The sequence below is a fragment of the Rhinopithecus bieti genome, unplaced genomic scaffold (genome assembly GCF_001698545.2).
Source record: "Rhinopithecus bieti isolate Rb0 unplaced genomic scaffold, ASM169854v2 scaffold_32835, whole genome shotgun sequence".
Classification (NCBI taxonomy): Eukaryota; Metazoa; Chordata; class Mammalia; order Primates; family Cercopithecidae; genus Rhinopithecus; species Rhinopithecus bieti.
Genome location: NW_016814117.1, coordinates 849,901 through 872,488, shown reverse-complemented (window position 1 = coordinate 872,488; position 22,588 = coordinate 849,901). Strand labels below are relative to the sequence as shown.

General features: G+C 38.5%; 1 protein-coding gene across 2 annotated transcripts in view; it reads right to left on the bottom strand.

Moving 5' to 3' along the window:
* The window catches only part of E2F5 (E2F transcription factor 5), a 45,576-nt gene that overhangs the window by 5,000 nt on the left and 17,988 nt on the right, over positions 1 to 22,588 (bottom strand). For both annotated transcript variants that reach the window (XM_017849880.1, XM_017849881.1), the window contains exons 2-6: positions 7,057 to 7,166; positions 6,040 to 6,201; positions 3,529 to 3,572; positions 2,259 to 2,323; positions 348 to 615 (exon numbers count right to left, since the gene is read on the bottom strand). In XM_017849880.1, the coding sequence (XP_017705369.1) occupies positions 348 to 615; positions 2,259 to 2,323; positions 3,529 to 3,572; positions 6,040 to 6,201; positions 7,057 to 7,166 (649 nt within the window). The remainder of the gene's footprint in view (positions 1 to 347; positions 616 to 2,258; positions 2,324 to 3,528; positions 3,573 to 6,039; positions 6,202 to 7,056; positions 7,167 to 22,588) is intronic.

Below are 22,588 nucleotides of genomic sequence, written 5' to 3'. Positions count from 1 at the left end.
CTTCAGGTAAAAGCTGACATCTATATATGCCACAAATGGAAAATTCCACACCTGACCTTGTGATAGGTTGCAGTCAAGCCACAGTCAATACTTTGTTTCATCCACAGAGTAAAACTATTGTATAAAATTATTTTCAGGCTATGTGAATAAGGTGTGTATGAAACAAATGAATACTGTGTTTAGACTTGGGTCCTATCCCCAAGATATCTTATTATGTATATGCAAATATTCCAAAATGTTGAAAGTGCTTGGGACATTTCTGGTCGCAAGCACTTTGGATAAGAGATACCCAATCTGTTTTTATATTTCTTCCTGTCTAACTTACAAAAGAAAGGCTCTGAACCCACCTGAAGATATTTCTGTGGCTGATGTCTGCTGCAGAGTCTGGCTTCTTTCAGAGACATGTTGCTCAGGCAGATTTTCAGTTGCCATGCTGGATTTCTGTGGAGTCACTGGAGTGAAGGACTGCGAGGAAGGCTGTGTGAGGTCATCAGGTGGGGGAACAGGAAAAACCACGGGCTTAGATGAACTCGACTCTTTATTTATAAGCAGCACATGGATAGGTCCTGAATGGCTCTTTAGATTGATCTGGTATTTCTTTTGTCCATTCTGACCCTTTGAAATTATTGGGTATAAACAAATGTATAATTATTGACATTTCTAGCTAACTTAAGACAGTAAAATAAGACAGGCAAAGCTGTTAGGGACTTACTAAATTCACAGAACACAATAAAGTCATTAAGTCAAAACACAAAAGTAGAGACCTAGAATAGAATGTAATTTTGAGGGCTCTAAACCATTAGTTTCTGAAAAGTAAGCTTTTCACAAATACTGATCATCAAAAACTCTGTTGTAGAATTCTGGCAACCATCTGTTGTTGCCATGTGTGACTACATAACATGTCAGGGGGCCCAGCAGTGCTCCAGGTATTCTCCATATACAGGAACTTTATCCCCTGGAGTTGGCCACCACAGATGTGATCATTTCAACATGCTTCACAGATCAAACTCTTTTTTTGCCCATCTGCAAGCACAAGGATGACTAATTTCTCCTACAAAGAAATAAATATAACATTCTTCCAGCTGAAAAAAGTAATCTGTATCCTGAGGCTTCAGACTCCAGTAATACAAATGCCTAAATGTAAACTTTTGAATAAGGGGTCGGGGAAGGAGGCAGAGAATATAGTAATCTTTTCTACTCCCTTTTTTGGTTATTGCTTTCAAATTAGTTTGTTTTAAAATCTGAATCTGAAAACAAAAATCATGAAACTCATTTATAGAGTCAATAAATGTCTTTGACTTAATAAGCCAGACAATGTTTTGTAAAAGACCTAATTGAAAGGGATTGATTGTTGATCCTTACTTACATTGAACTTTTTCCTCAGTGGCAATTTTTATATCAGTTGTAGATGTGGTGGTGGTGTTTTGAGACAGAGTTTCGCTGTTGTTGCCCAGGCTGGAGTGCAATGGTACAATTTCGGCTTACTGCAACCACTGCCTCCCAGGTTGACGCAATTCTCCTGCCTCAGCCTCCCAAGTAGCTGAGATTACAGGCGTGCACCACCACGCCCGGCTACTTTTGTATTTTTAGTAGAGATGGGGTGTCACCATGTTGGTCAGGCTGGTCTTAAACTCCTGACGTCAAGTGATCTACCTGCCTCGGCCTCCCAAAGTGCTGGGATTATAGGAATGAGCCACTGCACCCGGCCCAATGTGGTCATTTTAACTGATTTTTATAATTATTGGCCATATCATTAGTCATTTCTTGACATCTTCTAACTTAAAAAATTCAAATTTAAAATAATGTAATCAAAATGTTAAATCATTTGGTTACTTGGGGATAGATACCTTAGGGATAGGACCCAAGTCTAAACACAATATTCATTTGTTTCATACACACCTTATTCACATAGCCTGAAGATAATTTTATATAATAGTTTTACTTTTGTATGAAACAAAATCACTTGTTAAAGCATTTTGATTACTTCTTAAAATTGACTTTATTTGAGCTAAATGATATCAATAAATGACTAAGGATATAGTCAATAATCTTTAAAATCATTTATGATTGATTTAGTTCTGTAATTTTACCAAGGTATTAAAGACATACAAATTCAGGTATCAATACTTGCAGATAAAAACTTGAGTAACTCAAAAGTGTTTACACAATTAGCTCACATTCAGCTAAAGAAAACGCATTTATCCTTCTTGAGACAGTAGATCCATTTTTCCCACTTATATAAAAGTTATCCTACATACCATTTCTGGAATGGGTACCTCCAGTTGTGTACCAGAAGGTGCCTGAATGGCCAAAAGTGTATCACCTGATCAAAAAAATAAATATAAAAAGTTACATAAAATACTGTTGATCATGGAATACAATGGCAAGAATGTGGGCTCTGGAATCAGAATGTTTGGTTCATCCCAAACTAGGTGACTTCGAGCTTTGTTTTTCAATTCTGTAAAATGTGGGACACACAACCTCCTGCATAGATGTATTTTGAGCATTAAATGAGATAATAGGTGTATAAGTATTATACATGGGTTAGGTGTATGATTCTCATTAACAAATTCAGCTCAAGTTGATTTTGCTTTCACTAAGACTCCTGTAAAGTCTGAGATTCTTTAAACCATTTAGCCTCAATTAAATAACACTGTTCATTGGATTGAGGATACTGGATATTAGGTATGAGACAGTGAAATGTTGAGCTTAAATGAATTTATTATTTTTGAAGCCAAATTCTACAACAAATCTCTGTTGAGTTGCAGATTAACAGAACTCTCAGCAAACTTCCTTTAAAAACTCAGGAAATACAGTGGTAAAATAGAACAATAGGCCCATATATATTTCCAACGTAGTCTTACATAGAAAGTCAGATTCTGTTGATGAGGTACTTGGCTTTTTTAAATAGGTGGATAATAACACAAATTTAAATATGCACAATTTCATTTTACTTGTGCTGTAATTTTGGGAACACACACCCCCATTTTAGTTATATTAATAACTATAATTACTAAAATGATATTGTTATTTTTAAGGAGAAAACACGGGCAGCAAATTGCATAGGAATAGGTTTCCTGGTTATAAGATGGATTCACCTAATTCTTTCCTCATGGTTTCTTTGGGTTTCATTTGTGACCAGCATACTTACTGCATATAGTTTCATAAACAGTGCTGATGAGAACCATGTTCTAGTTCAAGTCTGGTCACTAACTCTGTGACTGTGTGACAATGACAGTTGCTTAATCCCACTCTGATTTAGCTTGCCCTCTGCCCCTGCCTCCTTCCCCTTCCACATACAGTTGATCCCTACCAGTGGAGCTAATGAAGTGAATGCTGTGAAAAGTAGCTATTCTCATGAAAACAGAAACAAAAGCAGCCTATCAATACACAGCATGGTGGAGTGAGACACAATGTCCACAACTTCTGAAAATAATGATAGGATGAAGACACAGGGAATTCTGAATCACTCTCCACTAAATAGGTTGAGGAGAGGAAGAATGCAAGGAAAAGTCTAATGGTACTTACCATTAAAGCAATTACAGATGTCTTCATGAGTTACATAGGAAAATGTACTGTCGTAGGAGTTAAGGAACAACATTTATATCAAGCCCTAGGCATTTAAATTAAGGTAATACATCTGAAGGTCAAAATAACTAAATGACCATATGCACAGAGGGACTGCCACACATGACAGACAAAATAAATCTAGTCTAGCAAGGTAAAGACAATCACAATCAAAGGAGTTCCCATTCTTTGCTCTTAGAAGAAGCCATTCTGATTGTGACATTTGAGGACCCTTAGGAGAGAGATGGAAAGCAGTGCACATTCTTCATGGAGGCAAGGGCTTCTGGGGGAAGGGAATGATTGGGAAAAGGTCATCAGCAACCATATCAGCTTCCACATCAGGAATTTTCTGTGATTGTTTTTGTTCTTGTATTAAATGGTCAGGTACGGCCACAAGAGGACACAGAGGAAAGGAAAGGCTCAGAAAAGCAAAGTATTATACTCAGGTCCTAGTGACAGGAGGCAAGGCAGGCTACTCAGGGCCACGTGGTTAAGACACCAGGGTGGTTAGGAGGCAGAAGACAGGAGCGGGAGGAAAGCATTAGCCCAGAACTTTTATTAGGGTTTCCTTGGGAAAATAAATGCAGGGTGGCCAGTCATGGTGGCTCACACCACCCAGGACTTTGGGAGGCTGAGGCGGGTGGATCACTTGAGGTCAGGAGTTCAAGACCAGCCTGACCATATGCACAGAGGGACTGCCACACATCGACAGATGAAAAAAGAAGTCGAGTCTATAAATAGTGAAACCCGTCTCTACTAAAATACAAAACTTAGCAGGGCATGGTGGCAAGCACCTGTAATCACAGCTACTCCAGAGGCTGAGGCAGGAGAACTGCTTAAACCCAGGGGGCGAAGGTTGCAGTGAGCCGAGATCGCGTCACTGCACTGCAGCCTGGGCGACAGAACAGGCCTCCATTTCGGGGAAAAAAAAATGCGGGGTGGGGAGGACATTTCGATTAGCTAGTTTGGATAATTTTGTTTTGTTTTGAAATGGAGTTTGCTCTGTTGCCCAAGCTGAACTGCAGTAGTATGATCTTGGCTCACTGCAGCCTCTGCCTCCTGGGTTCAAGCAGTTCTCCTATGGCCTCCCTGGTAGCTGGGATTACAGGTGCACATTGCCATGCCCAGCTAATTTTTGTACTTTTAGTAGGGATGGGGTTTCACCCTGTTGGCCAGGCTGGTCTCGAACTCCTGACCTCAGGTGATCCACCGACCTTGGCTTCCCAAAGTGCTGGGATTACAGGCGTGAGCCACTGCACTTGGCCTAGTTTGGATAATTCTGGTGGGCTCTGAGCTATGCAGGTAGTCCCTAGTTATCTGGTACCTGGCCCTGGGATGATTAAGGCAGAGGAATATTGCCACCAGGGTGTATGGGCTGGAGAAAGGAGGTCTGGACCTGGACTGGTTAGTTTATATCAAAGGGATGCTTCTGGCTGAGCCCTTGCTGTTTCTAAGAAGTGGCTAGTCCCAGGATAGGCAGTCTTTCCTCAGCCAGAAAGGTTTATTGAGACATCAAAATACCGTAATATACAGAAAATTTTGTATGTATCACACATAATCATGGTTGGTGCATTGGGAATGGCCATCTTGTAAAGCAGGGCAGCAAAGTCCAAGATAAAATAGATCAATGACTTTTGAATTTCAGAGCTCCACAGAACACAGCTGGAAAACTCCCACTGTTCTCCAACTGTTAAGGGGCTCTGATCCATAGAAAGGAAATAACAAATGAGATCATGGACTTGTTCACCAAATACATAAAAATGTGAAAAGTAAATTATATTGTATACATTAGTCAAAATTTCATGAGGTGCTACAAGGTAAAATGTGGTTAGTTTCCTTATGAGTACAGGTAAGTTTATAAACTAAGAGAATCACAGATATCTAAGAGAAGACAGTGGTTTGTAAGAAACACATGGATAGATCAATAATGTTTTCCCCCAATATATGATAGGCACACAGGACTTAGACCCCTGTTCTCCAGCAGGAACTATTTTGGGGTTCATATTAGGTAGAAAGTATCAAGGATTGATTGTGGGCACATGATATCTCATCTTTAAATGAAAAGTTTTCAAAACTTTGAGAGCTGCTGAATTTTATACTTCAGAACACTGAACATAATTATTTAAAAATACATATATACTTAACAATGGCTTCTAATACTCACAGATCTCCTAAGCACACTGGCTAGCATACCGCATTCTATCAATAGGTAGACCAAAAGTCGACTAATCTCTTTTTCTCCCTCGGTGCACCACAGAGGAATAATGCTAATGGATCTGTACTATATAACTTAAAAATGTAACATTTAAAAAATATTAGTATATATTATAAGAATATCATAAAATTAAAATGTTATATTTACTTATAAAACTTAACTGTCTAAAAACAAAGTGAATGATCTTCAGACTGAAATAATTTATACATACATATTCCAAAGCTATATGTATATGCATAACTTATTTAAAAGGATATCTATTATTAATGGAATCGTCCATCACATTTTTGATGCTTTGCTGTAGCCACAACTTCTGCTGATCAAGTTCTCTTTCCTTCAGTTCTAGATCTTCAATTTCAGCTTTAAGATACCTTAATCTATCTATGACTTCTTTAGTATTACAGCCAGCACCTACACCTCTTAAAAACATATGAGAATTAATATCCTCAGTATCAGATCTAGGTTAATATCACTTAATTTTTACTGTAATAAAACTGACTTACTTAGTAATATATTCAAGATAGAAGTCTTTACACTCTTAAAATCAAGCACTAAAAACGTTAAAAATTTTAAACACCGTACCTCTTGCTTAGAAAATTTATTGACAAGAACAACCAAATTATAAAAATTCTCAATCTTCCCTACAATGTTTTTTTGTCATCTGGAAGGCCAGACTGGTTGGTGACTGGGTGCCAAAAGAGTGTGCTCAGCGGTCACACCTAGCAGTCTCAGGATGTGACTGAGGTGCTGGTAAAATAAATTACAACCTTCTAATGTTTTGTTGGAATTTTGGCTAAAACAAAACAAAACAAAACAAAACAAAAACGATAGTCAAAGGGGACACATTAGAAGAACAGAAATTGTTTGTTACATTCAAACATATAACCAGGCCACAATTAATGACAACATGCATTTCAATCAATTACTATTTACAAAGTACAAATTCCTATGAAAGTAGTTCTTGCTCTCAAGGATGGGTAAAGACTTAGGAAGAGGTTAATACAAGATAGTATACAATGTGTGCCAAATGAGTAATACCTCGAGGAAGAAAGTAAGATTTGAACTTTAAGAGTGAAAATCCAGCATCCAAGAGAGCAAGGGAACACCCCAATACAGGAGTGACAAAGAGGTCCAGAGAGGTGTGTTCAGGGAAAGCTGAGGGGCCTAGCTGAAACAGAAGATTTGAGAGAGAGAAACATTGGGAAGGTCAAATTTTACAGAGCACTGAGAAGAAAAATAAAGGTTTCAGAAGAGGGTGCTGGTTTACAACTTACTTCCACTGGATACTGTTTTTTGACTTTTTTTCAATCAAGTCAATTCCCTCTAAGACATTGGTAATATCATAAATTCTCCTTTTTTGCCTCACAGCCAAAGTATCAGCAGCCTGTTTAGGAAAGACAACGAGAACAGTGAAATAAAGGGCAAGTCACATTTTAAAGCCAAAAAGGGTTGATTATTAAGTCCACAGCAAGTCCAATCTCAAATTTGACCCCGTCAGTTGCTTGGGGACAATAGCTGAGCATGTTCAAAGCATCTCCCAACCATTGCAAATACCAAAGAAAGTATTCCATTTAAAAGCTAGCAGATGTTGGAACAGAAAAAGAAATTAAGGTCATGACACAAAGCCTGCAAAAATAAAAGAACACAATAAGAATACTTTGTGTCACCTTATGGACTAATCCTGAGGAGGAGCTACTAATTGCCTATCCATGTCACCTCCTATCTTATTTCTCTGTTCATAAACAGTCTTATCTAAAGATGCATTACTTATTTTTTAAATTTTAAAGAATTACATCTCAGCAATTTATTTTGGTAATTAAGACACTTGGAAATTCTGAACTATATGTACACTCATAGTACCTTAAAGTCAATATCTACATTTTTAAACTCATAATGAAAACAGAGGAATGAATCATGCCATCCTAACAGAAAGCCCATCAACAAGAAATCAGAATCAACAGCTCAAGATTGCACTAGCAGCTCTTATACAAAAACTTGGTAGTTACATTCACATTAGATAAGATCAATGAAAACAATATATGCTATCATGTTATGAATTAAACAACACTGTACAATTCTTCTGATTAGTTCCAATTCACATTTTTGATGTTTGTTCCCAGAAGAACAAAGAGAACCTCAAAGAAGTTTTCAGAGTGGATTAGACAATAGCCTATTTTGAATGTGGAGCCACATTTTAAGATTCATGGTGTTACAAATATTTATATCTCTACTGACAATTTTCAGCACATTATCTAAAATATCTAAATGAAAAGGATTTAGTTTCACATAATTGGTTAACAGCTCTCTCAGAGAGCATCACTACTTTCTTGATTCTGTAAAAACCTAGCTCAGCACAGTGTTTGCCATCTGGACCTTCCTTCCCCCTGGAGCAGGTGCCACTGACAGCTATACTCACTGTACAGGCATTTGGGATCTAAAGAGAAATGTCAGTTCTCTTCAAACCCATTTTTTTGTGTGTGCCACCAAAACCCCCAGGTTACTACTTTCCCATCATTCAGGTCTTCCTCAGGAAGGGGATTCATGCCTCAGTGGACCAGGAGAGTAAGCAGGATGTGGCAGAAGAAGGAAAAACTGGAAAGTGGAATTCTTTGTTCTCCAACTCTAACTTGGCACTGTCCCTTCTAGAGAACCAGAAAATTAACAGTAGGACTAGCCATGGTTTGTTTCATTGATACTTTCTTCCCTTGTACTTAGCAATTCCCTTCTTGTTTTATCTACCTTCATAGAATTTTTACTCTCAACTTCAAGGCTGTTTTTATGAAGAACAATAGACAACTGCAAAATTAACGGTACAAATCTGAAGCTGAGGTTTCATTTCTCACTTTCCTCTCTCTAGAGAAGTAACTCAGAGAACTCCAAGCCATGGCTCTGTGTTATTGGTATCTATGTACTCACAAAAGCGTTCACAGCCATAGCAACAGCACACTGGTTTTGGTATCAGAACATGTTTGTATGAACCAGACCACAAGAGCTAGCCTAGGTCATTAGGCAAAGTGCCATGAGATTAACTTTTAGCTCAAAGTTTTAAAAAGTTGTCTTGTTTATCATTTATATTTATTACTGCTTAACAATCACAACATTTAAGCCCATTTTCTAAAACTAAACATTATTTCTCAAATACTTTACTATTTAAGTATGTAAACATATAAATGACTAACATGTACAGATCATATGTAAAAGAATCTCCAGGAGGCTTTTATTTTAGAAAGTCCCATCTTTTTTTTTTTTTTTTTTTTTGAGACAGTCTCCCTCTCTTGCCCAGGCTAAAGTGCAGTGGTGTGATCTTGGCTCACTGCAACCTCCACCACCCGGGTTCAAGTGATTCTCCTGCCTCAGCCTCCCAAATAGCTGGGACTACAGGTGTGCACCACCATGCCTGGTTAATTTTTGTATTTTTAGTACAGATGGGCTTTCACCATGTTGGCCAGGCTGGTCTCGAGCTCCTGACCCCAGATGATCCACCAGCCTCGAACTCCCAAAGTGTTGGGATTACAGGCGTGAGCCATGGTGCCCAGCCAGTCCCATCATTCTTAAGAAATTCTGAAGCTAAACACACTGAGATCCAATCCCAAGGCTGCCACTTCCTATCTTCAGCTGGCCTCGTCGTATGCTCACTAAGCCTCATTTCCTTTTTCATAAAATGGTATAACATATACTGAAAGGAGTATTGTGGGAGTTAAACTGGATAATCTTAGCACAAGGTCTACTGCATAGTGATTACTTAAATACTGGCTAGTCAGCCTNTGTGCACCACCATGCCTGGTTAATTTTGTATTTTAGTACAGATGGGCTTTCACCATGTTGGCCAGGCTGGTCTCGAGCTCCTGACCCCAGATGATCCACCAGCCTCGAACTCCCAAAGTGTTGGGATTACAGGCGTGAGCCATGGTGCCCAGCCAGTCCCATCATTCTTAAGAAATTCTGAAGCTAAACACACTGAGATCCAATCCCAAGGCTGCCACTTCCTATCTTCAGCTGGCCTCGTCGTATGCTCACTAAGCCTCATTTCCTTTTCATAAAATGGTATAACATATACTGAAAGGAGTATTGTGGGAGTTAAACTGGATAATCTTAGCACAAGGTCTACTGCATAGTGATTACTTAAATACTGGCTAGTCAGCCTCATCATCAAATATAGGTTGAAACGGATTGCGGGTTAGATTGGTTAAAGTTTGTGTGTATACAGACTTACCTTGTTTTATATAGTGTTTGAAAAAGTTGTGTGTGAATTCTTTAAAAACTAATTTGGGGCTTTAACACCTAACAGAATCATACCACGAATCACCACCACCACCACCACCATCACCACTACCTTCCTCCATTCATTTAACACCAAAATGTTCCAGGCTTGGTTCTGGGTCTTAAAGATATAGTTGTGACAGAACAAAGTCCCTGCCCTCAAGGGAGGGAAGTTAATAATATACAAATAATTATGTTTGGAGAGAATGCAGGCAAGAGGAAGGTGCTATATCAAATAGGATTTTCAAGGAAAGAGCTCTCTGACAAGGTGACATTTGAACATTTGAATGGAGTAGGAGACCCCTGTGAATGTTTGGTGGCAGAACATTCTGGGCAGAGGAAGCAGCAAGCACAAAGGCTCTGAAGTGTGTGGGGTCCTTAGCTCCTTCAAGGAGAGGCAGGCAGGCCAGTGTGGCAGAATAATGAGAAGGAAAATGGAAAAAGGAGATAAAGACAGGAAAGGAGACCAACAAGAAGGCGATGGCAGTAGTAATCCATGCAGGAGATGGTAGTGGCTTGAATGGAGGGGTAGCTATGAAGATGGTGAAAAATGTTAAGATTCTGGATACATTTTGAAGGTATGGCAAGCAGTAGGTCTCTAGAGAGGAATCAGAAATTACTTCAGGTTTTGATAAGAGCAATTACAGATAAGGTAAACTACAGAAGGAACCAGTTTGGGGCATTGGAAATAAAGAAACTGGCCTTGGACCTTCTGACATCCATGAGGAGAAATCAAGGAGACCACTGGACATGAGAGTGTGTGGCTTAGGGGAGAGATCCAAGCTAGAAATATAAATTCAGTAGTGTTCAGCAAATAGACATTTTACACCACAAGAGGGAATACACTAGTTTGATATAGGAGGTGAGCATAGAAGGGAAGGTTAAGAACCAACTTTCAGGAAATGTAAGGTCTAGGAAATGAGGGAGCAACCTGCCACTGAAATCAGAAGAAAATCAGAAAGTGTGGGGTCTCGGAATCCAAGGAAAGAAAGTGTAAGAAAGTGTGACCATGTCAAGTACTGCTATCAGAGCAAGTTAGAACTGATCAGTGATTTGCCTTTGGAAAGATCACGGGTGACCTTGATCAGAGCTGTTTTGGCAGAGAGGTGGGGCTGAAAGTCTTAATGGAGAAATTTCAAGAAAGAATGGAAAGAAAGCTAGAGTAGACAACTCTTGAAGAGTTCTGCTGCCAAGAGGAAAGGAGAAATGGGGCATTATTTTTAGGGAACTATGGGGTCTCCAGGAAGTTTTTTTTTTCCTTTTAAAGATGGAAGCTATTTCAACATGTGAGTATGCTGATAGGAATGATCTGGTAAAGAAGGAAGAGGAATCATTAACAATGCAGAAGAGAGAAGGGACAGCTGCTAGAGATGGCCATAAGTAGGCAAGGCAGGATATGAATTCAGTAAGTGAGGATTGACCTTAGATAATAACAGGGTATATTAATAACCGAAGTCCAGCAGAGTACCTGGGTACAGATATAGGTACATTAGTAGACCAGGTAGGGAGAAAGGTTAGACATTTCCTTCTGATTGATTTTTATTCTCTCACCAGCATTGGGATGGGGGAGAAAGGAAAGGAGCTATTAATGGTTGAGAGGAGAGGAGAAAGTGCGAAATACTCATATAAAAAAGCAAGACAATAGGTAGCATGGAAGGAATGTTGGACAGCACTACTGGTCCCTTTGTAGTTGGCGATCATGAATTTAAAGTGAGACCTATCAGCATTATTTTCCATTTTCCTCCAGCCTGGACAGCTGTCTGGGTGCAGACAAGGGGTAGGTGGAGAGCAAAGCAAGTCACCATTCCCATCCCATGCTTGCCACTGTAACTGTTGAATACGTATATGCATGTCTTAATCACATTTACTTTAAAAGGCTACATTTACTCTCATATGATTTTACCTATACAGCCATAAAGGAAGCATCTAATTGTATCACATTAACTCAGTTTACAGAAAAACAAACAAAAATATTCCTCTGAAAGAATTAGATCTCCCCTCCAAATATTAAATCCTGTTCTAAAAATATAACCAAAGGTGAACAAAGCAATGTCTATAGGTGGAATAAAATTAAAGCTTGCAATGCTTCTAAGAGTTGCTCAAGATGAACCAGGAAAGTTGAGACAGTGCTAAAAACAGCTTTAATAATCATGAGGCTACATCCCTTCATTTGAACAAATGAGTCCACTAGGACTGGGTGTTAACTCTGGATAGGGAGAGACATTATATGGTAGCTTTATTTGAATTAGGGTTAGCTGAGGCTCATTGGCTCAGGGTTGTTCTTCTGATGGACCACGATGTTGTATTAAAAAGGCTAATATCAAAACAATAATAGGAAACACCCTGTCTTTCAGGTTCTCCACCGCAAAGCAGGTACTTTATTTGCTGTCTTCCAAAATCATAAGAGTCAATACATGTACACTCAATAGTTTAGCTACTGTGATTCAGAAACTAACACTACAATGAAGCAGGCCAGAATCCCAAAATAGAAAATATACAACAGAAGTACTATATAAAACCAGTCAGTTCCACTTGAAAATAAGATGAGAAAGACCCCAAGTGATGCTCCAAAACTGCCTGTAGAGTATTTTAATGAGTATTAAAATAAAAACTGAAAGAACTTGCTTTCAACTCAGCCACATGGTACTTTATGTTGATCTATTCCATGATGAGGTTTGGACTAATTATTACCTAATTTTAAACACTGTTAAAGATAACTTATATCTTTAGATGTTAATGCAGAATGTTTGATTTCAATCCACAATTAAGAGGAACCTTTCATAAGCCAGTAACAGGATAATTGTGTAACAGAATCTTACAGAGACATTATCTAATTTAATGCTCATGGCAGCTTTGGTGTTCTCCCTGTTATACTGGAAACAGATTCACAAAGCTAATGAATGATCAAGGTGGAATTTAGCATTAACTGCATATTCATAAATACATTTTTGGTAAAACATTTTCAAATGGACCTATATAATTTCAAATGACTTTAAATAAATTTGGTGCACAGGCAAAAGTTTCCAAGTTATATAACTGCAATGAAGAAGCAATTCAAATAACAATTGTCTACAGGAAGTTTCATATAAAGTGTATTAAATGGCCTGAAAAAACAGAAAGATCTTAATTTCCACTTATTGAAAAATAATAAACAGTAACAAAAAATTGCATACATGTCTAAAGCTCTGGGACTGTGACCAACACCTTACAGAATGAGGTTTAAAAAATGAAATAGTACCTAAAGTAGACAAAATGTTGTAAGAGATAGAAAAATGAGAGATTACTTAAGGTGGGAGCAAACAGGAAATAGTTCCTGGAGGAGGCCACTATGTGTTTTCAATGGGTCTGTAGGGGCTACCAAATCAATAAGGAAATTAAATATAAAAGAATAAATAACTTTAAAGACGCAAAGCACTCCCTCCAGAAGCTGCATGTTTCAATTCCCAGTCACTACCCTACCATAAGGAAATCTCTCCTTAAAAAATCTTCAGGGGTCGTCTTGTCACTCCAAACTAACTGCTACTGTACTTGATATTTCTGAAATGCACAAGCTTTAAATCTTTTTAAAAAAATTTTTAATAAACTTTGTATAAACTTTTAAAAAAGGAAATTCATTTCTATTGTCTGTCTTAACCAATAGAAATCATTGAAGATGACTCAAATGAAAACAAGATATTTGATAAAGTGCCTATTTAACTAGGAAAATATTGCTGAACCTCAGAAATCTATAAATTATTCAGATCTAGAGATTGCTTGCCTACGTTTTCAATTGCATACTTTGAAAATTCTCTTGGCTGATGCAGTGGCTCATGCCTGTAATCCCAGCACTTTGGAAGGCTGAGATGTGAGGACTGCTTGAGCCCAGTAGTTCCAGACCAGCCTAGATAACAGAGGGAGGAGCTCCCTGTCTCTACAAAAAACTTTTTTTCAATTAGCCAGACAAGTTCGTACATGCCTGCGGTCCCAGCTATTTGGGAGGCTAAAGTCGGAGGATCACTGGAACCCAGGAGGTTGAGGCTGCAGTGAGCCATGACTGCACCACTGCACTCTAGCCTGGGTTGTGAGACCCTGTCTCAAAAAGGAAAAAAAGAACAAATAAATAATAATTATCTTAAGTATTAACTTCCTAAAATAGGAGAAAGATTAAGTGTGAATCTGCTATTCTACTACTGAGATTTGCACCTCCTTTTTTTGTTGTTGTTGTTGTTTTTGAGACAGAGTCTTGCTCTGTTGTTCAAGCTGGAGTGCAGTGGCACAATCTCGGCTCACTGCAACCTCCGCCTCCTGGGTGAAAGCAATTCTCCTGCCTCAGCCTCCCGAATAGCTGGGACTACAGGCGCATGCCACCATACCTGGCTAATTTTTGTATTTTTAGTACAGACGGGGTTTCACTATGTTGGCCAGGCTGGTCTCGAACTCCTGACCTCATGATCCACCCGCCTCGGCCTCCCAAAGTGCTGGGATTACAGACGTGAGCCACCGTGCCTGGCCTCCATATTTAACCTTACCCTGTCAGCAACACAGCATAAAGCTTAGGAACATGGGCTCTGAGGTTGACCCCACTTATTAGCTGTGTGGCCCTGGGCAAGCTACTTAGCCTCAAATTCTTCATCTGTAAGGTAACTATGAAGATATTATTGCTGTGAGGATTAAATGAGTATAATATTTGAAACAGAAGAGTGTCTGGCATAGCCGGGCATGGTATTAAATTCTACAAAAATTTTAAAAATTTTAAAAAAAAACAACAAAAAAAAAGAGAGTCAGGCACGGTGGCTCATGCCTGTAATCCCAGCACTTTGGGAGGCCGAGGCGGGTGGATTGCGAGGTCTGGAGTTGAAGACCAGCCAAGATGGTGAAACTCTGTCTCTACTAAAACTACAAAAATTAGCCAGGTGCGATGGCAGGTGCCTGTAATCCCAGCTACTTGGGAGGCTGAGGCAGGAAAATCGCTTGAACCTGGGCAGCAGAGGTTGCAGTGAGGCGAGATCGCACCACTGCACTCCAGCCTGGGTGACAGAGATTCTGTCTCAAAAAGAAAAGAAAAACAAACAAACAAAAAAAAATAGGGATAAACCTAAGCTAATCAGAAAACTAAGTTATATACAAAATCTCATTGCCTAAAGGATAACAAATGGTGTCAGGAACCTAGACTTGTCATATTCAAGAAAAATGTACTAGACAGAATCTACTAGAATGTAGATGGATTTTTAAATAATCTAAAAAATCCTGAAGAAATTATATTGAATATGAACTATGATTTGAGTTTACCCCAACTTTCATGTTAGCTGTCTTCATAACTGCCAACAGCCCATTCTCAAAACTGATTAAAACCCCCCAAATTACTGTGCACACACATACACAAACATACATGCGTATACAGCAAAATGTCAAAAATTTCCTTCATGGGAACTTATGTTACATATATAGAATAAAAAAGATTTGACTATCTCAATAATTAAAACATATAAAAGAAAATATAAAAACCACAAAATAAAACATGGACAAAATACAGAACTCACAAAACAAAAAAAAGGTTAATATTCTTGAAAAGTTTTCAGACTTTTAATGAGTTAATAAAGGAATAATAAAGGAATATACATTGAAACAATAAAAGTGTATACGAAGGCTTATACATGAATTCATAGCAGTATTCATAACAGTCAAAACTATACATTTAGTAGAGTAAATGTATTCATAAGCAAAATGTGGTACCTCTGTAAAACAAAATACCACTCGGGGAGTGGAAGGAATGAACCAGTGGTACATGCTACAACGTGAATGAATCCCAAAAACATGCCAAGTGAAAGAAGCTAAGCACAGAGTACATATGGTACGATTTCACTGACATGTAACTCTAGAAAAGAGTATTCTAATTCACAGGAAAGAAAGCAGAGCAATGGTTGTTTGGGATTGAGGATGAAGTTGAGGACTGACTGGGAGGAGACAAAAGGGAACTGTTTGGGGTGATGGGAATGTTCCACATCTGGTTGAGGTGATGGTCATTCAGGTACAAGTATTTATCAAAACTCATTTAACTGTTCGCTTAAAATAGGAGCATTTTATTGATTGATTGAGATGGAGTCTCTCTCTATTGCCCAGGCTGGAGTGCAGTGGCGTGATCTCCACTCACTGCAACCTTCGCCACCTGGGTCCAAGCAGTTCTGCTGCCTAAGCCTCCCGAGTAGCTGAATTACAGGCACCTACCACCAGGCCCAGCTAATTTTTTAATTTTTAGTAGAGATGGGGTTTTACCATGTTGGCCAGGCTGGTCTCGAACTCCTGACTTCAAGTGATCTGCCCGCTTGGCCTCCCAAAGTGCTGGGATTACAGGCGTGAGCCACTGCACCCAGCCAGGAGCATTTTAATGTCTGTAAATTATATATATAAAGTTGACTAAAAAAAGTACTATTCATTACTTTTCAAATTTGCAAAATATGAGAAAATTAGAATACCCAACATTTATTTTATGTATCCATCTACGTATCCGTCATTTATCCAACAAACACTTCAAGGTAGCATTTACTATGTGCCAGATGCTGTTTAAGTGCTTTAAAAGTAAAAACTCATTCTGATAACCTCTTTAATCATAACCACATGAGATAGGTAATATTATTGTCCCATTTTTGCAAATGAGGAAACCAAGGCTGAGTAACTTGCCCAAAGGCACTAAATATTATAAAGTCAGGACATAAACTCAGAGATACCATGCTACTTCTGATGCTGTGAGATGGTTGGTCACAATCATATGCTGCTATCAGACTGAAAACTAATTTCATCTTTTTGTAATTTGACAACATTAGGTAAAGGACTTAAAAACGGTTATTATGCTCTGCTCCAGTAATTCTTTAGTATAAACTGTCTAAAAGCCCAAAATGTTTTCTGGAACATTAATTACCTCTGTTACTACAACCAGTGGACACTGTGAAGTCCTATTGCACCATCTGTAGCACTCGACACTGGCTGGCTACTCCCTCATCCCTAAAACATCATTCCCTGGTCTTGGTGTTACCATACCCTCAGGCTTTTCTCTTACCTTATTTTCCATTTCTTCTGCCCTCTGTTACTGAACTACTAGTGTTTCAGAGTTCCATTCTTGTTCCTCTTTCTGCTAAACACCATTTTCCTTACATAAACTTCATAAATCAACCATATCCAAGTCAGACAGGAAGCCCTCAACTTTACCTTGGGTTCCAAATCTGTAATTCCGATAGGCTGCCAGAGACCTACTCTAGGATGTTCCACAGGCATCTTATTCATGTCCAGAATTGAATTTACCATTCCTCTCAATTCTTTCACTGTTTTGATAACTTCTAAGTGAAAATCACTACTATCTACTCCATTGACCAAGCCAGCAATATGGCAGTCATTGATAATTTTTCCTATCCCCATAGACTCAGCACCAGGTTCTGTCATTTCCACTTTCCTATTCCCATAGACTCAGCACCAGGTTCTGTCACTTCCACAACGTGAAGTCACCAGAATCTCTCCATTTCTTATTCTCCCTGCCTCTAACCTAGTTTAGGTCTGTAAATCTGTAAATCCAATATTCTCTTCAGGCAACAGTCACCTGATTTATAGCCTCTCAAATGTACCCACATCTTTCTCTGCCTCTTGATTCTGTCATATACTGTCTTGCTGACTAGGAATGTCCTCTCACTTAACTAAAAACTAATAGCTATTTGTTGAAAGCTTATAATGGACTGATTGGGTCAGCATTGGTAACACAGAAGACAGTCCCTGGCATACAGCGAAACATGGGCAAACAAAGGAATAAGTAATTCCATATTGTGATAAAGGATAGTAAGGCAAAAACCCAGGTTGCTGAGAAGGAGAATAAGCAGGAATCTACTTCAGTCACTTCAGATTAAGGAAAGAGTCAGGACAAGCATCTGTATGCACTGTATTCCCTTAGTTTCCATTGCTAACTGTCACAAATGACCAGAAATGTAGTTGTTTAAGACAACGCAAATTTTTAAAATAAAATTGGCAATTAAAAATTGTATATATTTATCATTTACAAAATGTTGTTTTGAAATATGTATACATTGTAGAATGGCTAAATCCAGCCAGTTAACATGCATTATCTCACATACTGATCATTTTTTTTTGTGGTGAGAACACTCAAATTCTATTCTCAGCAATTTTCAAGAATGCAATACATTGTTTTTAATGATAGTCACAATGATGCGCATTAGATCTCTCAAATTTATTCTTGTCTAACTGAAATTTTGTATGCTTTGACTAACATCTCCCCAAGCTCGTGGTAACCACCATCCCATTCTTAGATTCTATGAATTTGACTATTTTAGATTCTATATATAAGTGAGATTATGTGTCTTTCTGTGCCTGGCTTATATGCTTAGCAAAATATCCTCCAGGTTCATCCATGATGTCAAAAACTGACAGGATTTCCTTCTTTTCTTATGGTTGAATAGTAGCACAAATTTATTATCTTATAGTTCTATAAATCAGAAGTCCAAAATGGATCTCACTGATCTAAAATCAAAATATTGATAAGGCTGTGCTCCTTCTAGATGCTTTAAGGAAGAATCCATTTCTTTGTCTTTCCAGCTTCTAGAGGCTATCACACTTCCTGGCTCATGACCCCATCTTCCAACAGCAGAAAGGTCATTTTCAAGCTTCCACCTCTTTGGTTCTCACTCTCTTCTTCCACTTTTAAGAACTTTCTGATTACAACAGGCCCAGCCATATATTCCAGGAAAAATCTCCCCATCTTGGCCGGGCGTGGTGGCTCACGCCTGTAATCCCAGCACTTTAGAAGGCCGAGGTGGGAGGATCACTTGAGGTCAGGAGTTCGAGACCAGCCTGACCAATACGGTAAAACTCTGTATCTACTGAAAATACAAAAATCAGCCAGGCATGGTGGCGGGCACCTTTAGTCCCAGCTACTTGGGAGGCTGAGACAGGAGAATTGCTTGAACCCAGGAGGCGGAGGTTGCAGTGAGCCGAGATCATGCCACTGCACTTCAGCCTGGGCAACTCCGTCTCAAAAAAAAAAAAAAAAAAAAAAAAAAAAAAAAAAGAAAGAATAATCTCCCCATCTTAAAATCAGCTGATTAGCAACTTTGACCTTAGTTCCCCTTTCCTATGTAACTGAACATATTCACAGGTCCTGGGAATTAGGACATGAACATCTTCAAGGGACCACTGTTCTGCCTACAAAAACATCTAAAAGAAGGGAAAAAAAAAAAAAAAAAATCAGACGGTTTAGAGAAGTGGCCAGTTGTGTGTTTGTATATGTGTGGTACAGTGGCGGTAGTGTGTGTGCATGTGTGTTTACACATGTGCAGAAGTCCATTTCAGACAGCAGGAAACACCTGTGCAGCAGGCCTGAGGTGGGAGGAGAGGGCATGTGAGAGTGCTGAAATAGTCAGTGAGACTGGAGTCATCTAAGAGGGAGTGCATAGACCAGGTGAGAGAGGAACGAGGGCCAGACTAGGCAGGATCTTGTAGGTGTCTGAATGTTGTTCTAAGTAGAGGTGTAATATAACCTTACATTCTTAAATTTGATATATATTGATGACATCGGAATTCCTAGGTCAGTTCCCAGCTACTCCCTGAAGCCTTTTATGGCTTTTGTATCACCAATCCTCAAGGCTCAGGTAGGTGCTTCCAAACACCTCTCACAGTGTGAAAAGTGTGGAACTGCCCATTTCTCTTTTTCTGATAACTATAATCTGGAAACTACTAAAATAAAGAACAATGGGGCACATATTTGTGAACACATTTGTTGTATGAAATAGGAAAAAAACATAAAAACGTATATACCTACTAATAAGAATGGCTAATTCTGGGTAATATGACAGATCAAAATTATGAAGACATTATAAATCATGCTTACAATTTGGAAAAAGAGGTTGAGTGCAGTGGCTCATGCCTTATAATCCCAGCACTTTCAGAGACTGAGGTTCGCGGATCACTTGGGGCCATGACTTCAAAACCAGCCTGGCCAACATGACGAAACCCCGTCTCTACTCAAATACAAAAATTACCCAGGTGTGGTGGTGCACGCCTGTAATTCCAGCTACTTGGGTGGCTGAGGCAGGACAATCGCTTGAGCCCCGGTGGTGGAGGTTGCAGTGAGTCGAGATCTCATCACTGCATTCCAGCCTGGGTGACAGAGAGAGACTCTGCCTCAAAAATAATAATATTAATAAGTAGGAAAAATAAACATTTGATCTCAGCTATAAAAAGATGTAAGAAATGGGAAATACTAAAAATTGTTGACAGTAGTTCTCTGTGAGTGGTTGTATACTGGGCAAGTTTTACTCTAGACTATATTAACCTTTTCCCAAGCTTTCTACTATTTCTATGTTACTTCAGTAATTGTATTTAAGGTTGGAAAAGGAACATCAGAAAATATATCCTCACTTTCACAAAAATATTAATATGTAAAAGGAAACTTATGGACTCTTAATTGAGAACAGTCAGTCTTCACCGGCAAAATTAAAACAATGATTTATTTAGGAAGAGATGGAGCAAGATGGCAGAGTAGGACTCTTCAGCAACTTTCCCCAGCAGAAACATCAATTTGAACAAGTATCCATGCTATAACATACCTTCACAAGAGCTAAATAAGCCATATGAGAGATTATACTATCTGGATGCAGCACAATATTAAGAAAAGTCACATTGAAGAGGGTAAGAAGGGAAGTTTTATATTACCCCGTCATCCCTCCCTCAACCCTAGGAAGCATGGCAAGAAGAGAAACACCATCCCTTTAGCTCCAATGCTAGGATTGCCAAAGTAAAACCCAACACTGGTGAGACCACCACAACCCCATGTTCCAGGCTAGTACCCATGTACTGAAGCTCTAGACCCAGCCTGGTGCCAAGCAGGATCACATAGCCCCAGGCTTCAGGCTTTCATGGCAAACTCAATCTCTGGGCTGCACCAATGCCAGGCTGATGTCAGCAGTCCAGGGGTCTGGACATCTCACAACACCAGGGATATCTCAGTGAACTTTGGCTTCAGATGTGTACCACTCCTATGCTGGCCACATCTGCCCCAAGCTTCTGGCCTGTCTCAGTGCTCAAAGTGCTGAAGGAAACCCTGCCAGCCAAGAATACCAAACCCAACAAAGCCGTCCTTCAGAAATGAAGAAGAGATAAAGCCTGTTCCAGAAAAACAGAAGATGAGGGAATTAATGACTACCAGAACTGTTTTATAAGAAATGGTAAAGGGAGGTCTTCAAGCTCAAAAAATAAAAAAAATAAAAAAAAAAAAAGGATGCTAAGGAGTAACACAAAACAATCTCAAAGTCTAAAACTCACTGTTAAAAGTAAGTCACTGACTAAAGATATAAACAATTTATGCAGCATCATCACAGAATTAAAGTATTTTGGATTTTGTATAAAAGTTAAAAGACAAAATTATTAAAAATCATAATAGCCGCAATAATTTGTTAAGCAATAGACAATATAAAAAGATAACACTTGTGACATCAAATATTTTAAATGTGAGGAGGGGACTGGAATAAGAGCGTAGAGGCTTTTTTGTTGTTAAGTTTGTGTTTGTTTTTGTTTTTTTGTGATCAGAGTTGTTATCAGCTTAAAATACCCCATCGTAAGATATTTTTTTGTAAGCCTCATGGTAACAACAAAGCAAAAGCCTATAGCAGATACATAAAAAAGGCAAGGAATCAAAACATACCACTAGACAACAACATAATTTAGCCACAAAAGAAGATAGAGGTAAAGGAAGAAAATGTCTACAAAACAACTACAAAACAACAAAATGAAAGTATTAACTCCTCACCTATAAATGATAACCTTGAATGTAAGTGTTAAGTTCTCCAATAAAAAGGCAAAGTAGTTAAATGGATTTTTAAAGAAAGACTCAACTTTATGCTGCCTATAAGAGGCTTGTTTCACCTGTAAGGACACAGACTGAAAATGAAGGAATGGAAAAATATACTCCATGCAAATAGAAACCAAAAGAAAGCAGGTGTGGCTATACATATATCAGATTAAATAGATTTTAAGTCAAAACTATAAAAGATACAAAGGTCACTATCTAATAATAAAAGGGTCAATTCAGCAACAGGAGATATAACAATTGTAAATATGTGTGAACCCAATATTTCAGCACCTAAATATATAAAGAAAGCATCAATCTGAATGGAGAAATAAACAGTAATAATAGTAGGGGATTTCAACAGTCCACTTCCAATAATGGAAAGATCAAAGAGAAAGTCAATAAGAAAATATCAAACTTAAACTATACTCTAGATCAAATGAACCTAACATCCATCCAACAGTAGTAGAATACACATTCTTCTCAACTGCACATGGAACATTCTCCAGGTTAGATTATATATGAGGCCAAAAAACCAATCATAACAAATTCTAAAAGACTGAGATAATTACAAGTATCTTTTCTGACCACAATCATTAACAAGAGAAACTACAGAATATTCGCAAATATATGGAAATTTAAAAACAACATGCTCTTAAACAACTAATGAGTCAATGAAAAAATATAAAGGGAAACTGAAAATAACAAATGAAAATGGAAACATGTAA